This window comes from Scyliorhinus canicula, chromosome 17 (assembly GCF_902713615.1).
Source record: "Scyliorhinus canicula chromosome 17, sScyCan1.1, whole genome shotgun sequence".
NCBI lineage: Eukaryota > Metazoa > Chordata > Chondrichthyes > Carcharhiniformes > Scyliorhinidae > Scyliorhinus > Scyliorhinus canicula.
The window spans coordinates 82,974,683-82,990,171 of record NC_052162.1 but is presented as its reverse complement, the minus strand read 5'-3'; the positions used below and the strand labels follow the sequence as shown (position 1 = coordinate 82,990,171).

Sequence of the window (15,489 nt, the reverse complement as noted above, 5' to 3'; positions counted from 1 at the left end):
ACAGAGCCCGGTCTGTTAAACCCGTGCTCCGGCTCTGACTGACATCTTGCATCCTGACTCCAGCCGTTGAGCACCAGCCGCCGAAACCGTAAGTTCAACGCTCGCTACGCGATCCAAGCCCACTAGACTCCCAAGTACCAGAACGCTTGCTGAAGGCTGCAGTACAAGACCAGGACGAAGGCCTCGTTCTCTGACCTTGCCTGTTCCTGTTAGATAAGTATTCTGTTCACTTAAGTTTAGTTATAGCTTAGTCTCTTAGTGTGTGCATGAGTATTTATTATAACTGTATAATAAATATTGATCGTTTGAACCTTACTAATCGGTGTATCGTCTTTATTACTTTGAACTTGACCTTGGAATACTTGTGACATTGTCTATACGGCAACTGGCGACTCCCAGAGCTGAATAATTACATACAACAGAGCCTAGTAGTGTTAAGCACACGTCGAATACGGAGGCGTGTTAATACACTCCAATAAACGCGTTTTACAACCACAGTAAAACGTGCAACAGTGGGGGGAGGGCCTGAGCGCTGGTATTTTGACAGATCATCTTGTAGATCTGATCAATTTTCACTGAGATATGTTCAAAGCACTAGTTAAACAAACCATATCTTCATCTTTTGACATATTCAAAATCCTGTCTGCTTATCCTAGCTTTCTTTCTGCTTGATTCAAATGCATACACTGACTCTTGAAACTTATCCCACACATTTTGCAGTTTTTCAACAGCTCTCAAATTTGGTGCAGCAGTTCTATGTAAAATGGTCTCCTTTTCTTCCAATAATTTATTCAATCTATTCTCAAATATGTCTGTTGTGGCTTGGGTACTTTCCTCTTCTGTTAAAACCTGAGCGCTGGGGCGGGAGACAGACAGGCGCCAAGGGCAGGGAATGTGTCTTATTTTAAATGTTTATTCTTTCCCTGTACCCTCTCAGACCAGATATTGCCAGACTTCAATGTTTCAAATGACACCTTTTCTGTATTTTCCAGAACACTATGTCCCCTAGTATTTGACTCTCCTACCCTAGGAAAGAGCATCTGACTACCCACTCTGTCCATGCTACTCACAATCTTGCAGACCTCTATCAGGTCACCTCCCAACCTCCGTCGTTCCAGGGAGAACAGACCGAGTTTATCTAACCTTTCCTCAAAACTAATGTCCTCCATACCAGGCAACATCCTCGTAAACCACTTCTGTACCCTCTCTAAGGCATCCACATCCTTCTGGTAGCATGGTGACCAGAATTATACACAATATTCCAAATGAGGCCTAACTAAGGTCCTGTACAGCTGCAACATGACTTGCCAATTTTTATATTCAATGCCAAGATCGATGAAGGCCAGTAAGCCGTATGCCTTATGACCAATTGATCTACATGCGTTGCCACTTTCAGTGATCGGTGGACATGCACTCCCAGATCTCTCTGCCTGTCAGTATTCGCAAGAGTTCTACCATTTATTGTGCATTGGACCTTCCAAAGTGCATTACCTCACACTTGTCCGGATTAAACTCCATCAGCCATTCTCCGCCCAAGACTCCAATCAGTTATATCCTGCTGTATCCTCTGACAATCCTCTTCATTTTCCGTAACTCCAACAATTTTTGTGTTGTCTGCGAACTTACTAATCAGACCAGCTACATTTTCTTCGAAATCATTTATGTACACCACAAACAACAAAGGTCCCAGAACTGATCCCGCAAATTCGCGCATGCGGCAAAGGGCCAGCGTGATCTCATGCATACGCAGAACTGTTGGCATGGTTCCACGCATGCTCAGACCGGCTAGTGGAATGCCATTAGTCACAGCCTTCCGTTCAGAAAAGCACCATTCTACTGCTACCACCTGTCTTCTGTGCCCAAGCCAGTTCTGTATCCAATTTGTCAACTAGCCTCTGATCACATGTGACTTCACCTTTTGTACCAGTGTACCATGTGGCACCTTGTCAAAGATTTCACTGAAGTCCCTGAATACAACTACTGCTTTTCCCTCATCTATCATCTTTGTCCTACCTGCTGGTGTGGTGCCCACCTCTTTCACTCCCTGCTTTTATTCCCCCTCTGTCTCCTCCTCACTCTCTCCTGCACTCTGCTGCCCTCGCCCCCTCCTATTTGTGCTATGTTTGCAGGCTCAGACTGAGTTGAACAGTCCCGGAAAATTGTGCTTTAGCATTTTCTGCATCTCTGGGGCGGGGTTCTCCGACCCACCCCGGGGGGGGGGGCGGTGCAAATCCCGCTCCGATGCCCCGACGCTGGCTGCTGTATTCTCCAGGACCATTTTACGGGCTGGGGCGGGATTCATGCCAGTCGGGTGCTGTTGGCAGCGGCCCCTCAGCAATTCTCCGGGCCCTGATGGGCCGAGCGGCCGTCTGTGTTTGGCCAGTCCCGCCGGCGTGGGTTAGGCATGGTCCCATACGGCAGGACCTGGCAGGTAAGTCAGCGGTCCTCGGGGAGCATGGGGGGATCGGACAGGGGGGGCACCCCACGGTGGCCTGGCCCACGGATCAGAGTCCACAGATCTGCGGGGGGCCGGTGCCGAGGGGGCACGTCTTCATTCCGCGCCGGCCCCTGCAGGGCTCCGCCATGGCCAGCGTGGAGAAGATAACCCCCCACGCATGCACCAAAATATGCCGGCCGGTCTGCGCATGCGTGGAACCATGATGACGGTTCAGCGCATGCGTGAGATCACGCTGGCCCTTCAACGCATGCGCAAGCTCACGCAGTCCCTTCGGCGGCAGTTGGAGCAGCGCCAACCCCTTCGGCGTCCACCTAGCCCCCGAAAGTGTGGAAATATCTGCACTTTCGGGGGCTGTTTGCGCCGTAGTGATTGGCGCCGGTTCTACCGCCGGCGTGCGGTTTAGTCCCCCAGAAGGGAGAATCCTCATCCTTGACTCTGTTGCTGTTTACCCACCCCATTCTTTTGGATGAACTCATCCATGTCCGCAGAGGTCGTGAAAAAATGCTCCCTACCCTGGTACGTGACCCAAAGTCTGGCTGGGTACAGCAGCCCAAATTTCACTTTGCTCCTCTACAGTGCCACCTTCGCTTTATTGAACTCTGCCCGACGCTTTGCCAGGTTCGCCCCAATGATCTGGTATATCCTGATCTTGTGTCCCTCCCAGTTGCAGGCCTTTATTTGCCTGGCTCAGCTCAGGTTGCTCTCCCATTCTTGGTACCTGTGTAATCTGGTGATCCCCAGTCTTAGGTTTTGGCCAGAGCGACCTATGGGCCCGGTTGACCTCCAGTGGGTTTGGAAGCTGTCCTTTCTCACCCGGTTTCCAAGCATAAGAACATAAGAACATAAGAACATAAGAACTAGGAACAGGAGTAGGCCATCTGGCCCCTCGAGCCTGCTCCGCCATTCAATTAGATCATGGCTGATCTTTTGTGGACTCAGCTCCACTTTCCGGCCCGAACACCATAACCCTTAATCCCTTTATTCTTCAAAAAACTATCTATCTTTACCTTAAAAACATGTAATGAAGGAGCCTCAACTGCTTCACTGGGCAAGGAATTCCATAGATTCACAACCCTTTGGGTGAAGAAGTTCCTCCTAAACTCAGTCCTAAATCTACTTCCCCTTATTTTGAGGCTATGTCCCCTAGTTCTGCTGTCACCCGCCAGTGGAAACAACCTGCCCGCATCTATCCTATCTATTCCTTTCATAATTTTAAATGTTTCTATAAGATCCCCCCTCATCCTTCTAAATTCCAACGAGTACAGTCCCAGTCTATTCAACCTCTCCTCGTAATCCAACTCCTTCAGCTCTGGGGTTAACCTAGTGAATCTCCTCTGCATACCCTCCAGTGCCAGTATGTCCTTTCTCAAGTAAGGAGACCAAAACTGAACACAATACTCCAGGTGTGGCCTCACTAACACCTTATACAATTGCAACATAACCTCCCTAGTCTTAAACTCCATCCCTCTAGCAATGAAGGACAAAATTCCATTTGCCTTCTTAATCACCTGTTGCACTTGTAAACCAACCTTCTGTGACTCATGCACTAGCACACCCAAGTCTCTCTGAACAGCGGCATGCTTTAATATTTTATCGTTTAAATAATAATCCCGTTTGCTGTTATTCCTACCAAAATGGATAACCTCACATTTGTCAACATTGTATTCCATCTGCCAGACCCGAGCCCATTCACTTAACCTATCCAAATCCCTCTGCAGACTTCCAGTATCCTCTGCACTTTTCGCTTTACCACTCATCTTAGTGTCATCTGCAAACTTGGACACATTGCCCTTGGTCCCCAACTCCAAATCATCTATGTAAATTGTGAACAATTGTGGGCCCAACACGGATCCCTGAGGGACACCACTAGCTACTGATTGCCAACCAGAGAAACACCCATTTATCCCAACTCTTTGCTTTCTATTAATTAACCAATCCTCTATCCATGCTACTACTTTACCCTTAATGCCATGCATCTTTATCTTATGCAGCAACCTTTTGTGTGGCACCTTGTCAAAGGCTTTCTGGAAATCCAGATATACCACATCCATCGGCTCCCCGTTATCTACTGAACTGGTAATGTCCTCAAAAAATTCCACTAAATTAGTTAGGCATGACCTGCCTTTTACGAACCCATGCTGCGTCTGCCCAATGGGACAATTTCTATCCAGATGCTTCGCAATTTCTTCCTTGATGATAGATTCCAGTATCTTCCCTACTACCGAAGTTAAGCTCACTGGCCTATAATTTCCTGCTTTCTGCCTACCTCCTTTTTTAAACAGTGGCGTCACGTTTGCTAATTTCCACTCCACCGGGACCACCCCAGAGTCTAGTGAATTTCGGTAAATTATCACTAGTGCATCTGCAATTTCCCTAGCCATCTCTTTTAGCACTCTGGGATGCATTCCATCAGGGCCAGGAGACTTGTCTACCTTTAGCCCAATTAGCTTGCCCATCACTCCCTCCTTAGTGATAACAATCCTCTCAAGGTCCTCACCTGTCATAGCCTCATTTCTATCAGTCGCTGTCATGTTATTTGTGTCTTCCACTGTGAAGACCGACCCAAAAAACCTGTTCAGTTCCTCAGCCATTTCCTCATTTCCCATTATTAAAACTCCCTTCTCATCCTCTAAAGGACCAATATTTACCTTAGCCACTCTTTTTTGTCTTATATCTGGCCCACGTAGTCTGTTGGGTCCCTACCCTCGGTTCCCTCGAGCAGGCCCACTATCCTGAGGGTTTGGCGCCTCAACCAGTTCTCCCGGTCCTTAATCTTTGCCTTCACATTCCCCTTGGTTGCCACGAACCTCTTTCTTTCTGCCTCCATGGCGATGATCCAGTTGCTCTGGTCCATCAAGGCTTTTTTCAGGTCCTTGATTGTGTTTTCCTGGGCCTCCAATCTCTTTTCTACCTTGTCGAGTGTCACCTTCATGGTGAGCACACTTCTGTGACCATCACCTTGACTGTTGCCTTGATCTAATTCTTGATTTGATCTTACAACTCCTTTAGTTCCCTCGTAAGGTACTTCTGCCTCTGGGAGGGGAGCTTGTTTTGCGGTTGGCTTGTGTCACTCTCTCGGGTGTGCCCGGGGACCTCCCGCCTCGTGGGTCCGCTGATCCGCTTGATTGCTTCTCCTGTCCCTTGCTGTTGCTTTTGGCCTCTTTGCAGCCTCTGGAGCTACTGCCACCTGTCATCTCTCCTTGTCTGTGTGTTGTAGAGGGTGAGGGGATGTTTTTGTCTGATTCTTGCAGGCTAAATTCGGTCAAAAGTGACTATTTTCTAGTTCTTCAGAGGGGAGCCACCTTTTGTGCGTCTGCTCAGCACATTCCCATCACTGGAAGTAAACGCAGCCTCAGTTTTGCCTTCTCTAATCACATCTCTCTGCATACTCTCTCCCTCAACATGTCCAGTGATCTAATTTCAGAAGATCTCCAGGCAGGGTTGTGGTACTTGCCATCCATTCTACTGACACCTGGGACGTGGTCAAGTAAAACTGTTATTGATTTCAGGTTCCAACATCAGTCTGAGTTATCACAACAGTCTGCTACAGGGGAGTCTCTTGCGGATATTTACAAAGTTACCCCATATCCCTTGGTGACAGCATAGAATACACAGTGCAGAAGGAGGCCATTCGGCCCATTGAGTCTGCACCGACCCACTTAAGCCCTCACTTCCACCCTATCCCCAATAACCCCTCCTAATCTTTTTGGACACTAAGGGCAATTTAGCATGGCCAATCCACCTAACCTGCACGTCTTTGGACTGTGGGAGGAAACCGCAGCACCCGGAGGAAACTCAAGCAGGCACGGGGAGAACGTGCAGACTCCGCACAGTGACCCAGCAGGGAATCGAACCTGTGACCCTGGCGCCGTGAAGCCACAGTGCTAGCCACTTGTGCGACCCTGCTGATCTAAGAATTTTCACAGCAGCCTCATTGCAGTGTTAATACAAACCTACTTGAGACACTAATAACGATTATTATTATAGTCCTGAGAAGAATTAGCTAGCAAACTCCTCTAAACTATTAGCCTTGCAGTGCAAAGAGCTTTAAATAGACTCAGGTGGTTCTAGCAGACAATGCTAATCCCTCGACCAATGCTCTTCAACTGAGAAAGAACATACTTTATTCTTCTGGCCAAAATTCTTGTTCTTTTCCTTCACTTAAGCTTAGTGTTGTACCCAGAACAAACTCAATTGCACAATGTAAATCTGTCAGGCTGACGTAACTATGACGATGGTTGTGGTAGGAGTCAGTGCCACAAGTTGCTGACTTCTTCAAAGCTGATCTAACATCTTCCTGCTTCGTATGGGTTTCACACGCAAATCAAATATTAGTAGCTGTTCCAATATAGCCTTCAAGAGGACACTTGCATGGCAAAATACACTGTACGACGGAGTGTCATCTTTCCTTTACCCATTGTAAGTGAACCAGTAAAGGGAAAAGGAAAAAAGGAAATTGAAAGTGCTTAGAAAGAAGTGCAATATTTTTGTCAACAATGTACCATGGTCCTAGAGCTCTCCTCGGATCGGGTTGGGAAGTGGATCCTGTGGATGCCTGTGTTAGTAGAGTAGCCAGGACTGTCAACTGCCACTGTTTTTAGCAGAATCTCTTGACAGTGGTCAGTGGAGAGCCAACGGAACTGCCTTCCCCAGTACTTGGAAAAATCTTGTGTTCCAAAGAGCATTGTCAAAAATGTGAAAAGTTAACGAGATTAACTGTGAAGTTGAGATGCAATTTGCCCAGTAACAAGAGTAGCAGGAGTCCAGAGACATTGAGGTGTGAATGCTCATATCAAAAATATTGTTTACCAGAAATCAAATGGTAACTTCTAAAGGCAGGGAGTTTGAGCGAGGTAGACAGCCAAATACACAGAGGGAAATATCAAAGACACTGAACAGTACAACTGTTGGCACCCTCATTGGGGAAGGAGGCTAGTGCTCTATCTAAGTCAGACAGGCCAGTTCCATCTATGATCCAAGCCGGGGAGGCCTGTTTCAGATCCACGGCACATTGCAGCTTCCTCAAAAATATACAGTTTTGTGCTTTTGCTGAGCCAGGAAGAGACATTTTCCCAGACTTGGTCACCTAAGTGGTATTGTGTGGTAACTATTAACCAGATTTGACCTAAAAAGTTGCTAACATTTCATGTTGTTTGGGGAAAAAGGGTGTCTCAAGTGAGTTCAGGTAATTTCAGATAAAATGTGCTTAGTTATTTAGATACTTAAATGTCACAGTGATTTTGTCATGTGTGTTTTCTTTTCTTTTACTGTAATAAACATTCTTTATTAATTGTTTACACAATGACTGGCCTGGTTCTTCACTGGGTTATACATAGTTCCTCACATTATTTCAAACAAAAATACACCACTTTGAACCACTGTTCCCAAAGAATCCATGGAATTCCTACAATGCTGAAGAAGGCCATTTGGCCCATAGCGTCTACCCCAACCCTCTGCAAGAACACCCTACCTAGGCCCACACTCCGCCCCACCCCCGTAACACCACCTAACATGTGCATCTTTGAACACTAAGGGGCAATTTAGCATGGCCAATAATCTAACCTGCACATCTTTGGCCTGTGGGAAGAAAGCGAAACACCCGGAGGAACGCACGCAGACACGGGGAGAATATGCAAATTCCACACCGATAGTCACCAAACATTGGAATTGAGCCCGGATCCCTGGCACCGTGAGGCATCAGTGCTAACCACTGCGCCTCTATGTCACCCAAGTTATCTTTTGGGGTTTTCAGACACTCCTGCAGGTAACATCAGCAGGGTTTTTAACACTACGATGTCCATCGCCTCTAAACAATGATTCAAGATTCACATAAGCTGACAATTCAGTATGATTATCAATGAATGGATGAATGGATAAATGTTTCTGAATGGATGAGTGGATGAATGAGTGAATGGGTAGTGTGGTAGATGGTTGAGATAAGTGGATTGGGTGGGTGTGGCGATGGATGGGTGAGGTGGTCGGTGGCTGATCTGAATCTGGCCTCCATCTACCTGCCTTGGTCACATATCCCATAATATTCTTGACAAACAAAAATGTATTTGTTGATAAAAAATTTTATCAATCTCAGTATTGAAATTTTGCGAAAGAAAGTTCCAGATTTCTGCTACCCTTTGCATGAAGAAGTGCTTCTAGTCATCGCAACTGAATGGCTTTTTCAGGCCATTTTAATAATAATCTTTCTTAGTGTCATAAGTAGGCTTACATTAACACTGCAATAAAAATCCCCTAGTCACCACACTCCAGCTCCTGTTTGGGTCACAGAAGGAGAATTTGGAATGTCCACATTACCTAACAGCACGTTAAACAGCATCTTCCTGTTTGCAGTTCCAGGAATATTTCAGAGAATTTCAGCCTAGTTCCTTTCATTTTTTTCCCTGAAATTCATTGGAAGAGCCATGTTTACTCCTGCCCGCACCGATGATTGTAAAGTGAATTACAATGACCAGTTTCTCCCCACATCCCATCACCAGATTATTCACTATTGAAATCTGTTGCCCTCATACATGGCAGGCAACGTAACTGGTTGGTTTCATGGTCATTGTTGAACATCATGTAGTTTACATGGAATAGGACTGCATAGAAAATGATAGGACTGCATAGAAAGAGAATGTTTAGCCCACTGGCTCTGTCCTGCCTCTTTTAAAGATCAATTCAGTTCCATTCTAGGAATGGAAACAGCCACAGGAATGACTTTCAGAATCACAATCTGATATTTCTCCCCTGTGGAATCTTTTAATGTGCAGAGATTTCAAATCCTCAAATTCTTATCATTGGACTCAAAATTTGTCAAAGGCTCTGGTTTTAAGTGACAGCGCTAGCGGTTCCTCATCTTTTTGTGACCACTTTCTGCTCTTAACTACTTCCCCAGTTCCAATTTCTCATGGTCTCCACCTTTTTAACCTGGCTCCGTATAGACAGCTAGGGGATAAACGATAACCATTGCGATGGAATGCAACAAGTTGCAGCTCAAGACCTTTACCCTGAGAAAGACAATGAGAGAGAGAATTAATACCGTGTGCAGCAGTGTTGAATCATTAGCTGGAGGTGATGGATTTCACAGTCTTGGCAACACACAAAATATGTCCTACTCTGCTATTGAGCTTCTGTCCTCCTCCACCATTTATGAAATGCCACTGGATTCAACTCCTCCAATACTCAGACTGGGAGGCTAAAAAAAAACGAGGGTGGAATTTGCTAATCTTTATTTTTATAAATTTAGAGTAACCAATTCATTTTTTTTCCATTTAAGGGGCAATTTAGAGTGGCCAATCCACCTTCCCTTCACATTTTGGGTTGTGGGGGCGAAACCCACGCAGACACGGGGAGAATGTGCAAACTCCACACGGACAGTGACCCGGAGCCGGGATAGAACCTGGGACCTCTGCGCCGTGAGGCAGCAGGGCTAACCCTCGAATTTGCGAACCTTACGATTGATATGTCCTTTCACATATTTGTCCTTTGGGTGATTCAATATTTTCAAGGGTGGTGTAGGGTTGCGGAGGAGGGAGGGAGGAATGATGAGTATCTGCGGAATTTCTTTCGAAAGTTGTTATCCTTTGGCTATTTCCTCCCCCACTGTTTATCGACTGGCAGGTTAACCTTCTGAAGATATGAATGTAATGATTATGGCTATGACCTTTCTCACTGTAATGAATTTACACAGCATGTTCAGATTACGATAGCCACATTTTGTATAAACAAAGCGTTATCGTTGACAGATTTATTTACTTCTTGCCGAGTATGTTTGTATTGAATGCTGTTGAGGAAATCTTTTCACGCTACTGTAAGTCATTATATGTTTCCTCCTCAGAGCACTAAAAAATGTCCCTGTCCAGTTGAGGGGCTGGTAGCATACTGGAAATGTGACTGAACAGAGGTTCAGATACAACCACTGGAGACGTGAATTCAACTCCTCACATGGCAGCTGGGGAATTTAAATTTAATTGATCATTAAATCAAGAATAAAATGTTAATCTAATTAATAATGGTCGCAAAGCTGCCGGATTGTCATAAAATAAACTCATCTATGGTCATTTAAAATTAAGTGGGTCCCTCTGTAATTACCGTTAGGAAATCCAGGATGGTGCTGCCTTATGCTTTTTCCCAATGAAGTTTCCCACACTTGTTGGTTTTGGCAGGTTCCTGCAGTAATGGCGTTCCCAGTTTCTACATTTCAAACTTTCAGCAGTGACTCTCCAGATCGAATTTCTCTGAGTCTTCCCCGCAGTATCTAAGTATTTTTCAAGTTGCGAAACCATCAATTCCCAGCAATTGCTGTGTTTTTTTTAACCTGTCGATTATTTTTGACATATATTCTTCAATCAGAGTGAGCTTGGTCATCACAAGTTCAGGTGCTGACTCGGAACCCAGCATCTGTCCGTGCTGCGTTTGATAAATGGCATTTCTATTTAAGCTTCTCTTGAAGCTGGATTCAGTGTAGTCTTCTGCTGCAGCATTGAGTTTTATTACTGCCTCCAACATCTAAACCTGCTTTGGAGTTTTTCTCTGGTGATATGGAGGGCACGGCAGCACAGTGGTTAGCGTAGTTGCTTCACAGCCTCAGGACCCCAGGTTCGATTCCTAGCTTGGGTCACTGTCTATGCGGAGTCTGCACGTTCTCCCCTTGTCTGCGTGGGTTTCCTCCGGGTGCTCCGGTTTCCTCCCACAGTCCAAAGATGTGTAGGTCAGGTAGATTGGCCGTGCTAAATTGCCCTTTGTGACCAAAAAAGGTTTTGTGCGGTTACTGGGTTACGGGGATAGGGTGGAAGTGTGGACTTAGGTAGGGTGCTCTTTTCAAGGGCTGGTGCAGACTCGATGGGCCGAATGGACTCTTTCTGCACTGTAAATTCTATGATTTCCTTCTGCGCCTTCACTGCTGGTACTTTTCGTCAGGTCAGAATGCTACTTTTTTCAGTCTTTTCCAGCTTCTTCTGTGAGACTCGGTTTTTCCAAGAGCAGTCATTGTTTTGTAATATGTGTGTAGTTTGGTCAGCCTCGTAATGCGATTCTGAGGCTTGTATAGTTTAACAGTAAGTGTTCAACTATGTGCAGATATGCAGGATAAGGTCCAAGCTCGGAGCTGTCTCCATACTTGCCTCTACACAACCCTCTGTCCAGTCGAAGACTGCCCTCGAGATGTGTTCCATTACATCACAGTGTGGCTGGTGCAGTACAAACCCCATGTTAACCTTAACTATGCCAGACCCTTAAACTAAAAAGGAAAGCTATGCAAAACATGAACTAGTGTTCTATATCTTTTGGAATGTATAATCAACATTAATCAAATGTATAATTGGAGAAGAGCCATGTAATATATCCTTTGGTGTGAGTGCTGGATTTGGGATTTGAGCGACACAGAAGCTGCCAGATGGAGCAGTGGTCTCCCTGTCTCTCTTTCTCTGCAACACTTCACTTAAGACTGCACACTGTTTTGCTGAGAAAGGTATCTGCAGCCCAGTAGCAAACAAAGGTTCCATAAAAATCCCTTGGATTTTCTACACTAGTAATTCCAAGAGAGAAGGGAATCCACCTGCAACAACTTTAAACCTTCAGTTTCGCTGAAGAGCCAACGCCTCCGGCTGCAATCAGTAAATCTTTATTGACTTCACGATTGTATTGGTATTTTACTTGACCAAATTTGACATCTGACACTCCCCGTAAGCTGTATTCTTTTCTGCATATTGAATGTGTGTTTGCATGTGTTAATGGGAAGCAGGATGTATTTGTAAATTTTTTACATTTATTTTTGCCGGGGTTGGTTTATGTGCAATTTTTAGTATTGGTGTTTAACTCAAGAATGTCTGAATGGTTTATTTCTTACATGACTGCACACAATCAAGAATAAACTGAATTTGCAATATCACATTCTTTATAAATTCAAAGCTCTGTTAGAACCAATGGGAGAGTGGGAAAAGAAAGGAATCTGTTCTCTCCTCACCTGATCGTTACAGTTGGAAATCTGCTGTCTTTACCTAGTCTAGCCTACCCATGTCTCCAGACTCACACCAATCAACTGCTCTCTGAAACGGCCTAGCAAACAACACAATTATATGTGATTCACCACTACCTGCTTGTTGTAGCGTGGCCCCTTTAGGGCGTGAGGTCCGGCCTGGCACTTGACGCACTCGGGCGCTATCCTGTGGGAGTACGCAAACCCGTATCAAAGGGGAAAAGGTACAGGGCCCTGGGAGCAGGCACAATTATCTCAGCTCCAGAACATCACCGCAGGAGTTCCTCAAGGTAGTGTCCTAGGCCCAACCACTTCAGCTGCTTCATCAATGACCATTCCTTCAGGAGATCAGAAGTGGGGATGTTTGCAGATGACTGTACAATGTTCCGCACCATTCATCACTCCTCAGATAATGAAGCAGTCCATGTCCAAATACACAAGACCTGGACAATATCCCGGCTTGGGCTGACAAGTGGTGAGTTACACTCGCACCACACAAATGCCAGGCAATGATTATCTCCTACAAGAGAGGATCGAACCACTGCCCTTGACATTCAATGGCATTACCATTGCAGAACTCCCCATAATCAACATCCTGGGGGCTACCATTGATCAGAAACTGAACTGAACTAGCCATATTAAGACTGTGGCAACCAGGGCAGGTCAAAGACTGGACTCCTGCAGCGAGTAACTCACCACCTGACCCCCTCCAAAGCCTGTCCACCATCTACAAGGCACAAGTCAGGAGTGTAATGCAATACTCTCCACTTGGCTGAATGAGTCAGCTCCAACAACACTCAAGAAGTTGGACACCATCCAGGACAAAACAGCCTACTTGATTGCTCCCCCTTCCACAAACATTCAACCCCTCCACCACTGACGAACAGTGGAAGCCATGTGTACCATCTACAAGATGCACTGTAGTAACTCACCAAGGTTCCTTATTCAATATCATCTTCCAAACACATAACCACTACTATCTAGAAGGACAAGAGTAGCAGATAGCTGGGACCCCCACTACCTGGAGGCTCTCCTCCAAGTTAGTCGCCACGCTGACTTAGAAATATATTGTCATTCCTTCACTGTCGTTGCGGCAACATCCCGGAACTCACTCCCTAACCGCCCAGTGAGTGTCCCTACACCTCAAGGGCTGCAGCGATTCAAGAAGGCAACCCACCACCATCTTCTGACGGGCAGCTAGGGATGGGCAATAAATGCTGGCGTCATTCGACTGATACTCACATTCCAAGAGCAAACATAAAAATAATACTTCTGTGCTGTGTTTCAAGTAAAAGAGTTTTCCCACATTTAGTTAGATAATTGCCTTATTGAAAAAATTATTTTCCAAAACTTTGGTCAAAAAGAATTTTCAAAGATTTGCTAATACACAACATTTTCCAAGCTCCGTGGATCCGATTATATTTCTGAATATCTCACAATGTCTCTGAAGGAAAAATCTTGAGAGCTGTTGGTTATTCAGTAAGAAAATTAAGAAGTAAGAAGAAATCTGCATTCCAGACATCAAAATAGACAATAGAATTATATGTGACCCTAAGGGTACAGCAGAAGAATTAAGTGTACAGTTTTCTACTGTATTTACCAGAAATTTAACACACATTCCCAGGTTAGACAGCGTCCATTTACCTGTTCACACTAAACCTCATTATAAGTAAAGCAGGCATTCCGAGATTAATGCGAGAAATAAATCCAAATCATCCTCCGTATCCAGATGAAATCCATCCCCGGGTTTTAAAGTTAGCAGCTGATGAACTGGCTCCAAATTGGACTCCTCTCTTTCCAGAGTCAGTCAACACAGGCTCCTTACCAGACCAGTAGAGACAAGCTAGCATTTGAGGCATGGGCAAAAATGGGGATAAAAGTCAGACAGGAAACTACAGGCCAGTATCTCTCTCACCGGTGCAATTTGCAAATCGCCTGAACACATTATTCATTCTCATGTTGTGAAGCATCTTGCAGCTCACGGCAATCTGTCAATGACCTAGATTCAAACGAGATTCACACAGCAAATTCTTCAAAAGCCTTTGACAAAGTTCCTCATGAAAAGCTCTTGTCCATCCATTCTTTGACCAAGAGTCATCCAGACTCGAAACATTAGCTCCCTTCTCTCTTCGCACATGTTGTCAGACCTGCTGAGATTGTCCAGTATTTTCTGATTTTGTTTCATATTCCAGCATCCATGGTAATTTGTCTTCATCCACTAATGTGGCCTGAGGGAAACATTAATAGTAATAATAATCTTCCAGGTAGTGGGTTTCCCAGGTATCTGCTGCTCTTGTCCTTCTAGATAGTAGTGGTAATGTGTTTGGAAGGTATTGAAGAAGGAACCTTGGTGAGTTACTACAGTGCATCTTGTAGATGGCTTCAATGAAGTTACTGTGAAAAGCCCCTAGTCACCGCATTCTAGTGCCTGTTTGGGGAGGCTGGTACAGGAATTGAACCCGTGCTGCTGGCATTATATGCCAGCTGTTTAGCCCATTGTGCTAAACCAGCCCTCAATTATTAAATTGGATCTGGTACTTTTTTATCAACAGAAGATAAAGAGTATTATGTGATGGAATATCATCCTCTCCGATAGATGTCCTTTCCTGAGTTCCCCAGAGAACTATGTTGGGACCTTTATACTTCTTCACATATATAAGCAGCCTTTCCAACAATTTTTTTTTTAAAAGCTATCGACTTTTTGCAGATGACTGCAAAGCTCAAGGTCATATCAATTCACTGCAAAATGATTTTCTGGAAATCCAAAAATGACAGGATGTGGCATTCAATGCCAAAAAATGTGTTTGTGTACAGTGAGATCGTTCGTGCATTGTTTTACTTTTTTAAAACTAACTAGATTCAGGGATAGTCCCATTAGATTGGAAGATAGCAAATGTAACTCTATTATTCAAAAAAGAAGGCAACAAAAGCAGGAAAGTACAGGTCAGTTAGCTTAACATCTGTCGCAGGGAAAATATTGGATGCTATTAGAACCATAGAATCCCTACAGTGCAGAAGGAGGCCATTCAGCCCATCGAGTCTGCACCAACCCTCTGTCAGA

At 45.0% G+C, this 15,489-nt stretch overlaps 1 protein-coding gene across 1 annotated transcript in view; it reads right to left on the bottom strand.

The window, feature by feature from the left end:
* LOC119952417 (C-X-C chemokine receptor type 5-like) overlaps nt 1–14,568 on the bottom strand; it is a 47,461-nt gene extending 32,893 nt beyond the window's left edge. The window contains exon 1 of the mRNA XM_038776155.1: nt 14,073–14,568. Within this exon, the coding sequence (XP_038632083.1) occupies nt 14,073–14,110 (38 nt within the window). The 5' untranslated portion in view covers nt 14,111–14,568. The remainder of the gene's footprint in view (nt 1–14,072) is intronic.
* Between the last annotated feature and the right edge of the window lie 921 nt (nt 14,569–15,489).